Consider the following 11,871-nt stretch of genomic DNA (forward strand, 5'->3'; position numbering starts at 1 on the left):
CAGCCACAACGTAGGGGTTGCGCACAGCAGAGTGATAAAGTGCATTCTGCAAGTGGAAGATCAGGTTCACCCGCTCCAAAAAGATGTCATCAATCAAGATTGGGAGAGAGCGTTGCCTGGAACCTTGGCAAGTTATTGCCAGTGGACTTAGACCAGGAATTCCCACACTGTGAGGTAGGGCCGACTAGGGTGTCCTGGAAGATTTACAGGGAGGCTCGAAGTTTTCAATATCTATCCGTAGATGAGTCTTCATCAGGTGAAGTAGAAAAGGGGGGATGTTTAACTTCTGCTTTCAGTCAAAAAGTATAAATATGGTTTCCTACTGAAATGCTTTGGCTTGGTGGTCAGAGTGGACAGTATATCAGGAGAACATCTACTAGGGTTGCCAGCCTCCAGGTGGTGGCTGGTGAACTCCTGCTATTACAATGATCTCCAGGCAACACAGATCATTTCTCCTGGGGAAAGTGGCCACCTTGGAAGGTGGACCCTATGGCACAGGTGTCAAACTCGTGCCCCTCCAGATGTTATGGACTACAGTTCCCATCATCCCCTGCCAGCATGATGCTGGCAGGGGACGATGGGAACTGTAGTCCATAACATCTGGAGGGGCACGAGTTTGACACCTATGCCCTATGGCATACCCCACTGAAGTCCCTCCCAAAACCCTCCCCTCCCGAGGCTCTACCCTTAGAATCTCCAAGTCGTTCCCAACCTGGAGCTGATAACCCTTATATCTATCCATTTCTGTTTTCTGTACAATTGGAAAAATGAAATTTCTGAAGCAAGAGCAAGTTCTGTTTCTTTATTCTGAAGCCGAGTACAGTATGCTCCAGTGATCTCTTTGAACAGGCCTTTTGCCAGGATAAAAAAAAAATGCTTCCTGTGTTCTCATCCCTGTTTATCAATATATTTTAATTCCCTGGCAAGAGATGTTGTACAAGCTTCCTTTTCCCCTCCTTGCCCTTTATTTTTGGATTGAGCAGTAAGAGACAAGAGCGTACTGCTTATTTTTTTTAGTTAATTTCATAAACTAGATGACATAACTTTAAATTGCCAGTGGTTCTGATATCTTTCAAAAAGACAGAGGAAATTAGTGATCTAATTTTGCCATCTCTTTCCTGCCTCAAATATAATTCCATTTTGTATTCTATCGTGCAGAGAAGAGCAGCTTTTAGATCAGGGACATGGATTGTGGTGGAAAAACAGTAAAATGGAATGCTGGTGACCATATACTGTCTTTGGGGAGCATACTCACTATTTGGATACATTTCATTGAGTTTGCACTTAGGAGTGCCAAACTATAGCAGAGCACGCTGCATGTTTCCTGAGAGATTCAAATGCAGGATGGGCAGCCCAATCCAAAACCTCAGGTGGCTGGGACAGTGCCGCTGCCGTGCCTCTTTGCCACCTCCAGAGGGATTTACAGTGGTGTGGGGAGGCCAAAAAAGCAAACCCCCCCCCGGATTAGGCTGAAAGTTCTTAAAAGAGGGAAGTTGTTCTGAGGCTTCTCTAGTGATCAGGTATTTTGCTAGTGTTAAAGATGCATCCTGTGTTCTCAACCTGGCACATTCCTCTCTTTTTCCTGTCGTTGTTGCTATCTGGCAAGCCAAGGGGGAAGGAAGTTACAGGAGGTGAGCGAAGAGAGTTGAGTGGAGCAGAAGCGACACTGTAGGGAAATGGTGGTAGCTGGTCTAGTTAGGAGGCTGGGTTAGACCCGATGGCCACTAAATGGTGGTAGTCCCCATCATGAGGTGTCTGACTGCAAGGTCATTTAATGCTGATTTTGAAACTGCACATGAAAGGAAACTGCTTTATTCTGCCAAATTGGTGCTCTATCTAACCCAGTGCTGTCTGCTTTGACTGGCCAGTGTTTCCAAAGGTTTTTTCCCTGCCCGGAAGTTCTTTTAAATGAAGATGTCGAGGTTGAACCTGTGACGTTCTGCATACAGAAAATACATTTTGCCACCATGTGCTATGTCTGTCCAGGTCACTTATGTATCTATAGTGCAATCAATTGGCAACATAGTGCATAATGTGCTGCTCAGCTCTACAAGCATATTTGCTTCCATACTCAGCCAGGAAAGATCTCTTCTTGCGTTGCCTATCATGTAGCCTCTAGGCCAGTGATGGCGAACCTTTTTGAGACCGAGTGCCCAAATTGCAACCCAAACCCCACTTATTTATCGCAAAGTGCCAACCCAGCAATTTAACCTGAATGCTGAGGTTTTAGTTTGGAAAAAAATGGTTGGCTCCCTCTTCCTCCGCCCCACCCGCTCGAGCAGGGGCCAGCCTGCTCTAGCCTCCAGCAAGTCCCACGCGCTCCGCTCTGTGCCTCTCTAGCATCTCTGCCTCCTCTGTGCCCCCACCCACCCCCAGGCAGCAGCCACCTGGAGCACAGGCACCAGGCCCACCAGCCGAGTCCTCCCTGCTCACCGTGGTACACACGCATTGTGCTCAGTGGCCCAGCCTGGCCAGCCTAGATGTCTGTGTGTAGGGGGTGATTTTCCACCCCCACATGATGAACTCTGTGTGCGCGTGCCCACAGAGAGGGCTCCGAGTGCCACCTCTGGCACCCATGCCATAGGTTCGCCATCACTGCTCTAGGCATTGTGTATGGTGACCTTCTCATTGAATGTGGAGGTTGTATTGTATTGTATTGTATTATTTGATTTGTATACCGCCCTCCCCTGAAGGGCTCAGGGCAGTGAACAATAACAGCATAATAGCAAACATCAGTAATCATAACATCAAGCAACAAAACATCAATAAACATAGGATCAATAAACAACATTATAAACTACAAGAACATCAATAATCATAACATCATAAGCTATAAGGCAACAACAATCATAGCAGCATATCTAATCAACAGAGATGTGCCATGTATTTGTTATCTGGTAATGATTTCAAATCAAGAGACCTTGGTTTTGCTATTACAAATACTGTTCGCTTCCTTGTACATATCTTCTTTTCTGAATAGATTCTCCTCGTCACTTTTGGTGGTATCACTTGATCTGCTGGTTCATGAGCGCTGCTGGGATAATCTGCATCCTGGTAGGCCATGAACATTACACTGTGGATGTCATTATCGCTTACTATATCACTACAAGGATCTTCTGGTGGTACCACTCCATGGCTAATGAAAAGGTGAGTAGTGGGTCACATTGGGTTCACGTCTCCGGAGTTAATTTTGATCTCCACAAGCTATATAGTTCTAAAATGAGCGACGTCATAGTTAAGATTGGCTTTGGAAGACTTTCCTTTTGAACATTTCTGACTTTCCTTTTGAAATACATCAGTCTGCAAGATAGTCCTAAGGTTCAACATCCAGGAAATTGTAGGACATAATTTAGAAAAATAAGTCACAATTAATCTCATTGAAACCCAAAGGGACTAACAGCCCGACCTTTACCTGTATATAAGCATAAGCATAAGCATAAGCATAAGCATTTTATTGTCATTGTGCACGCACAACGAAATTTACAGCAGCATTCCTCGATGCACACAATTTCAGACTCATACAATTTCACAACTTCCAATATTGAGGAGTAAGTATCTCTGAGTTCAGTGGGTCATGCTTGCAAATAAGTATGCAGGGGAGAGCAGCCATAATCATTTAACTGTGCACTTTAATAGCATTGACTTGAAGGGGACTATCATTTTAAGTTTGCTGTATTGTATGCACAGCATACAGTAGTTTCTATGGAAGATAATCTTGTACTTCTAGTGACCATAGGTGTGATTGTATTAGAGAAGGTATACATGATGTTCTGTATGTTTCCTTTCTGTACAGAACTTGAAGGTCTCTTCGCAAACAAACTTTCTGTCTCGAGCATGGTGGTATCCAGTATTCCATTTTTTTGAGAAAAACGTACAAGGTTCAGTTCCTTGCTGTTTTGCATGGCCAATATCTTGGCCGCCCAGCTGCTTCAAGTCTTCATGCAAAAAGTACTCCCGGGTTCAGAAAACAGGCGAGGACAATGAAAAATCCACCTGAGAAAACGAAGAAGGCAAAAAAAAAAAAAGGATCTGCTTTTACCTTCTTACCAAAACATTTGTGCTATAACCAAAGTTCTTGAGGGGACTGTAATGTTAACTGAAGAAGTGGACCAAATGTTGTGGAATTTGATTTGAGAAAAAGACAACTGTAGACTTCAAAAAGTACCCTTGGTATGTTTTTCTAGTCATATTGTACAGTTCCATCCTACTCTTCAGTGCTAGTAGACACTGGCACTCAGTAGCAAATTGGTGCCAACCGAATACTTCCTGAGGAGAAAGAGCCAAGACTTTGGTTTCTTAATGAGATTAAGAGGTGCCAAAGAACACATCGCGCCATCTGTTGTTAAGTATCACTTATCCACAGAAGCATCGAAACAAAATAACAGCGTCAGGGTTCTGAAGTCTGACGGGCAAAACTGTAGTGAATGCTAAAGGCATAATGCTGGTCTCTCTCTGCATCAGTATAGGGAGGGAAACTAAAACATGCAGGCAACGCTTTTTACTGTGTTCACTAGTGGAGGCAAAACCTTGTGTATTTGAGTGACGGAAACCGGAAGCGAGCCTTGATATTTTTATATTGTTTATGGGAATGAATATATTACGATCCTGTAATACCACCACAACTTCCAATTATTTTGTCTATCCTTGACTGACTTTTACATTTTTAGAAATAAGTGGTAATTTTATATCTGAAAATTTACAAAAAGCTATTTTACCTGATGATAAGTTAGAGATAATGCCTACTAACATTGTCTGGCTCCTACAAGGAGAGAAATAATTTATTTTAAAAAATACACAGATGTGAGACGAGATAAAGGTTTCTGCTGACCTTTTAGCTTGCACGGGTGTGAATGCACGCCATACGCATAACCCATTGGAGTGTGTGCGGTATATGTTGCAGCGAACGCACAAAATAATGCTCTGCAGTTGCAAAAGAAAGGTTGGCAATTCCTTGCATCGTGATAAGCAACGCGCCACTTGCCCTCTGACCATTTTCTGAAGTTGCCAGTGTAATCCCGTAATTTTGACATTTTCACCAGGCTCCTGTGGGATTGCCTACATCCCTTTGTGATTGTCACTGTAACGCATATGTCCATAACCATGCATTTACACGTTGTGAAAACCTAGCTTGTTCTTTCTACATCCGATGTCGCAGAACCTCTGGCTTCTCTCCTGATCTAAGGAAGCTCTGCCAGGCCTTAGACATAGAGGAGGTTCTTGTTCATCCCTGGCTCCCTTTACCTTCCTTGTAGCAACCCACTCATGTAGAAACTTGCCTCCGGGCCTCTCTTCCCCAGCTTTTACTTGGGGTCTGCCTTAAATACACTGGAGCAGCCTTCACATGTTCAAGAACCCATAGGCATCTGGGATTCTTCCTTCTAGCTCATGAGATCCAAGGACTCCTTTTTTTCCAGCTATGTTATGATGATAGTCTTGACCTCTCTGGTTTCTTACCAGTCCTGCCTAGAACCCACTACCACGGTTTGTGAATTTCCCATCTCTAAATGTCGGTCTTGTGGTCTCTTGTTGCCACTCTGGTACACTGTGGTTTGACAAGCGTAGGCAAGTCTGCCACACAGGTAAGCATTATTTTAGCTAAAGTACCATGCAATGGCTGTGGGAGGCAAAATTCCCACTGATTCCTATTCACTGGCTTTGGCTTTGTACAGACAGCCTTCCAAAAAGGATTTTCAAATGCCCAAGTAAGAATGTTGCCATTTTTTGCACACAAAAAACCCCCCCCAAACCCTATGTAATGTAGAACTTGAGAGCCAGATGTGACGTATTTACAGATTAACACCACTTTGTTTTTTTGTTGGCATGAATTCTGGTTGTTCAGATATGGATGCCAAGGCTGTTCTCTGCAACTGGTGTGTTTATTTCACTATTATTAAACGGTCAGGTGGCCAGTCTGCCACTTTCTTGGCGTCAGGGTTTCTTTGATGTGTCTATAATAATACAGTGTCTTTGTGGAATCTCCCTAAATTTTGTTAGGCAAATGTAAAACAACGGGCCAGTTCATGCCACTACTAGCATGACAATATCCAGAAGTCAATGATGCTGTAATTTTTCCTGGTTTCTTTTTTGCCAATTGTTTATATTAAAAAACTCAGTAAAAGCAACATCCAGAATAAACAACTGAATTCACCTTTAACCCAATTGGATGTTATAAAGTAATATATAATGATTCGTGTCGGGGGGAGGGAGGTGTAGAGAAAGCTATGTTTGAAATTTCATAATTCAGAATGTTTACAGGGAAAATCCTGCCATGTACTGTATGTCTAGGGGCCAGTCATATTAGATAACAATGCTAACTGTAGTGTTCAAGCCAGAAATGTATTTTGGCAACAGCAGATATTAGCACAGTACATAATTCACCTTGATAATAGAAGAGAGTACAGTCAGGTCATCCTCCTGCGTTTCTCTCCCTACCCCCTCCTACACAAAAAAGTCACTCATTTGCTCTCAACCCTCTGAACATAAATACTGTAATTTTGTGTGTGTGTGTCGATAAGTAGCCAGACTTAGCACAGAATGAGATATGTCCGATACGATAACCAATTCAGGTTTAAAAAATCAGGCTGTTTAAAAGAGAGGGGAGGGGACTTATAAGGAACATGGACTTCACTCCAGAGAACTATGAAAGGAGGGTTGTGTATGTGGTTGGACTCCTTTTCATACAGCAACTTTCCCATGGTACACCCTGAGGCAGCTCGAATCTTGGCAAAACTCACACAAAAAAAATATTCTGTGTCCAGCATGGCATGCCACCTGAATGAAGGTGATAATGGACTAAGATGCAACAAAATATATGCACGTGTGTGTGTTGTTGAAAACAATCTATACATGGATTGTTGCAGGCAGATAGCATGCAAAGTATTTTCTGTGTTAGGAACGTTGTCATACGTGAAAGATCCCTCAAGCCGGGCTGAAGTTTTGGAAGCTGTAGAAGCGATGAGCAGTGTGGTTGTGAACTTCTGTTTACAGGGAAAAAATCCTGCCATGTACTTGCACTTCACTGCATGTGCGTGAACGGACTGTGTCCAGTAGCTGCAGTGTAGAGGTCTGCATTTCTAAACAAGGCCCCATTGCGATTTTTAAACTGGGTTCAAAAGTAATATAGATGTTTGGCATGAAAGTAACCCTGAGACACACAAAAGCTATGAACAGTGTGAATGTTTGCAGCAGTCATGTGAGCTGGAACAATCTGTTTAAAACTGCAGCCACCTCCATCACATTGAAATCAATGACACTTAAGCTCACAGTTAAACTCCTAAAATCTTATTGATTTCAGAGTGATTTAAGCCTGTCTGGCTTTTCTTTTCTTTTTTGAGATTTACTCACATCTAGAACACAAACACCTGGTGTCCAAATGGCACACAAATGGCACAAACTCAGTACCTTCATGAAGGAAAAGAAGAGCAAACTTGATCAGGCCAACCTCTTTTTTCATGAACCAGCACTGTGAAGTCTGAGCTGTGGGGTTTTTAGGCAGGATCAGAAACTAGATGTTTACTGTTAAACTTGAAAGTAAAAATAGATCAATATATGTAGATGGCAGATATTACTGAGCCTTGGAAATGACTTGCTGTGCTTGAAAACAACTTCACAACCTGGAAAATGAAAACAAAGAGAACGCGAAGAAATGATGCTGATATACTTGAACAGTCTGATTCTTAGCAGGCTTGCAATTGAATATTTAGTGTAACAAAGAATCTGTCATACTGGAAATTCTCAACTTGTGGCCCACCCACCAAAACCCAATTCATCAGCCATGCGTGATGTATCATCAGGGGTTTATGGATCCTTCTGTATTTGCTGCTTTGCACAAGTGGGAGATTGACAAGGATCTACTTGGCTGATAAGCTGGCATTTGCTTTGGTAGGTCATAAATCTTGCAGGCCTAGCGTATACTCTTTCCTGCTACATATTTGAGAACTTCCCAAGAACATGTGACAGAATAATGATTCTAACTGAAAGTTATAAGGAAAAAAACGTACACAGTAAGAGTTTGAGAGTAAGCTTGCTTTTGTGGTTTTTCTGGGTTTTCTGTGTGGCCATGGTCTAATAGTTTTTGCTCTGAAGTTTCATCCCTATCTGCGGCTGGCGTCTTCAGAGGCATGTCATAGTAAAATCTGTTGTGCCATGGAGAGAAACGCATCTTACTAACAGGCCTCTGAAGATGCCAGCCATAGGTGAGCACGAAAAGTTACAAGCAAAAACTATTAGACCATGGCCATAAAGCCTGGAAATCCTACAACAGCCAGTTAATTCTGGCCAAGAAAGCTTTCGACAACACACTAAATATAAGTTTGTTTCTGAAGCCACCTTCAGTGATCACATTGCATGTAGGCCATAAACACAGCTCAAAAGGGAAGCTAATCTGTGATCTATATAAATATATGATGTGCTAGAGTCAAGTTGGCAACCAAATTAGTCAGATGGATAATGTATATCTGCAAGGAACATACTGACTTAGAGCCCACTCAAAACCACCCTTATTGTCACACTCCATTATCCTTCATGAATGTGGTGGTGTGGTGTTTTTTTTTAATCTGTTCCTAGATCCAATTTTACAGAACTTATATAATGTCAAATAGTCTTTAAATATGTCTGGTTTATTTCAGATGATAGTTGTCATTTCATTGCCTGTTTGGGGGTTTTTTTTGGGGGGGGGGGTGTTAATCTCAGATGTAATTGAAGTGCCTTTGACAACACTTTAGAAACAGTAGGTACTGTTCTAGGTGCTTATTTGTTCAGGTGCTTGAAAAAGGGGTTTTGCCGTCTAATTTTAGGAAGTCTGTTTACAGCTTCCTCTTATGCAGAACTGGGTTTAGAGGGTGAGTCTCCCTGCATAGGACTGAGCTATAGTAGTGGTAGCCTCAAAGGGGCGGGAGTGGAAGGTAATTTGTAACTACAGATGACATGCAACGAACAGATCTCTTGGATGAATCAGTTAAAATAAATAAATGTAAGATAGGACCTCTATGCAATGTGCCTCTTAGCCCCCTAATAAGTACAAATAGTACTGTCAGTTTTGAGCATATTTTTGTGGCTTAGTTACCAAGGGTGGGTGAGTTTCAAGTAAAATGCAAACCATTTTATATTTTTGTCCATGTATATTTTGCATTGATGAGAAATTTAATGACCTTTTTTGCCTACACTGTTGCTGCTTTTAATATGTCTTTCTGATTTGGCCCGGGAAACAGAAATAAATACTATATATTATGAAAACTATACCATTTTCAGTATTTTTATGTGCTTGAATGTGGGGAAGTGGGTATAGGGAGGCACTATTCATCTCAATAAAGTCTCTTTTTTTAAAAAAGGCAGCTCAGGATTTTTTTCACTTTTACCTCTGAAATGTTTTGCCAAGCATTCTGAATGGAATAAATATTTCAGACATGAGCTTTCACCTTTCACTTATTATGTCACAGATACACAGTTTGTACTAAAGCAGTCTGAGTACTATATACATTCATTGGTGCCTTACTGTCTGTGTGTCTATTTTGAAGTCAAACTAGAAGGTATCTATTTCTACTTAAGAGCTGTCTCTACCATTAAAAATCTGGAGTGGAAGATTTTTTGCAAGAGAAGCAGGAGAGCAGAACACTCATATACCCTATAAATCTTGTGGCATTTAACTTATGTTCTGATTTCAAAAAGTACTAAACTACTAATAAGGCCTACCCCGAAAATAAGCCCTAGCATGATTTTTCAGAATTTTTGGAGGATGCTTGAAATATAAGCCCTACTCCAAAAATACGCCCTTGTTACGGGTTCCCTTGGTCACGTGGGAGGCGCAAAATCATGGGAAAAAATAAGACATCCCCTGAAAATATGCCCTAATGCATCTTTTGGAGCAAACATTAATATAAGACCCTGTCTTATTTTCAGGGAAACACGGGTAACATTTATGCTGTTTATGCTATTAAACAACTCTAGATATTCTGACCGATTAGCCAGTCTACAGGGAAGAGTGACAACCTGGTAGCACAGTACACTCTGTTTATTATATGAAGTTGTACAATAATTCCATTTTCATTTTGTATCATTGTCATGGCTCTTCCCTGTTTCTATCTAAAATAGAATTATTAATCTATCACTGAAAATGGGTAATTTAGATTTCTAGAACAAAAAACATTCCGTTAGGCTCCATACTTAGCATTTCCACTAAAGCAGTTCTCATTTGGTTGGGTAGACAGTGACCTCTGTCTGTGAGTCTGAAGAGTTGCTGTTATTTGGTGCTCGTAATACTGTGGATCATTGGCTAAACTTCATCTGTATCTCCCAAGGAAATGTTAGGTTTCAGCATTTAAAAAGTACATTATGGTGCAACTACAGGGAACAGGGCTGACCTCACACAACAACCAGATCAGGCAGAGATCATCAATGAATTCCCCAAACCAAAGTCAGTAGGCATGAACACCAACAGTTCCTTCTCAGAAATGATACTCCAAAGTGGTTTGTTCTCTTTAAACCACAATTCAGCAGAAAGTTTCTGGTAGCTACCAACTGAGGCAGTCACCCCACTCACATGACTCCTTACGGCTCAATTCCAAGCATTCATGTATATTTTGGCATTCAAAGCCCAATTCAGTAGGGCAGATAACAAACCACAGGCTATAGATCAGCTGCTGTGGATGGTGTCCAGAACCTAAAAGTGAGCTGCAGGCCAGTCCTCCCAAACAGCCACCACCCATGCTCCTTCCATTGCTTTCTTTCATATTTTGGAAATCACTATCTGACCCTGAAAATTGTTAGGTTCCGTGTCACACACTAGTTGGTATTTTTTCTTCACTGTATATTTGATTTGATTAGTAAAAACTCAAGAGGGTCCTGATGTTTACTAGAGTGAGTTTTCTTAGAACCTGAGAGGGATTAATGGAAGACGAAAGGGTGGTCAAAGGCTGGAATGTAACTTCCATATGCAAAGGCTCTGCATGTCCGAATACCACTTACTTGGGCTTTGTAGTGGAGTCAGGTGCCCTCTTTGTGTGATGTGTGTTGGTTTCTCAAAAACATCTGGTTAGCTGCTATAGAAATTGGAATGCTGAACAAGATGGGTGCCAGAGTCATAGTTTGCCTTGGGCCATCCCTGGATGGGTCACCATATCAAGTATCTTTCGAATGGTGGGTCACCATACTGAAAAGGTTGAGAACCACTGGTATGTGCTTTACTGTGCTTAGAGAGGGTCAGAGAAAGTTGAGGGCAAGTCACTAACTTTTCATAGTTCCTTTAAGTTGCATGTATGTATGTTTATTTTTAAAACAATTACATTTTAAAAGGGAATAGAAGAATATAAGTAATGTGCTGGATTAGACATGGGTCTATAGAAAACCGACCCACACAGAGCATTATCTATCCAAAAACTCCAATCACCACCATGACAAAAAGGAGCATAATCAAAACTCTGCTAGACTGTGAAAAACAGATCTGCAAATCTCACCTTCTCACTGATGAACTGAGTCAGCTACGCTGGGCTCTGAAACCAAATGGTGACTCCCCAATGGAAATCCAAAGAGCTATAAAATCAAGAGAAAAACACACATCAGAGGAAAAATAACCCCCCACTGGAAAGTGTTTCTGTGTACATGGAAGGAATCATAGACTGAATGAAAAAAATGATGAAAAAACACAACCTTCAAACTGTCTTCAGACCCACCAGAAAAATACCACAAATGCTACGGTCTACAAAGGACAAGAGAGGACCCCGTACCTCCGCAGAGGTCTATCATATACCATGCAGCTATGGACAAGTATACATAGGGTTGACAAAACACAGCATTCTGACAAATATAAAATAACATGAAAGGTACTGCAGACTAAACAAAATTGAGAAACCAACAGTAGCTGAATATGCTCGAGTC

General features: G+C 41.6%; 1 protein-coding gene across 3 annotated transcripts in view; it reads left to right on the plus strand.

Moving 5' to 3' along the window:
- The window catches only part of SGMS2 (sphingomyelin synthase 2), a 47,376-nt gene extending 38,139 nt beyond the window's left edge, over positions 1–9,237 (plus strand). For all 3 annotated transcript variants that reach the window (XM_048509835.1, XM_048509836.1, XM_048509837.1), the window contains 2 exons: positions 2,981–3,147; positions 3,794–9,237. In XM_048509835.1, the coding sequence (XP_048365792.1) occupies positions 2,981–3,147; positions 3,794–3,997 (371 nt within the window). In that variant the 3' untranslated portion in view covers positions 3,998–9,237. The remainder of the gene's footprint in view (positions 1–2,980; positions 3,148–3,793) is intronic.
- Positions 9,238–11,871: the final 2,634 nt, after the last annotated feature.

This window comes from Sphaerodactylus townsendi, linkage group LG10 (assembly GCF_021028975.2).
Source record: "Sphaerodactylus townsendi isolate TG3544 linkage group LG10, MPM_Stown_v2.3, whole genome shotgun sequence".
Lineage (NCBI taxonomy): Eukaryota > Metazoa > Chordata > Lepidosauria > Squamata > Sphaerodactylidae > Sphaerodactylus > Sphaerodactylus townsendi.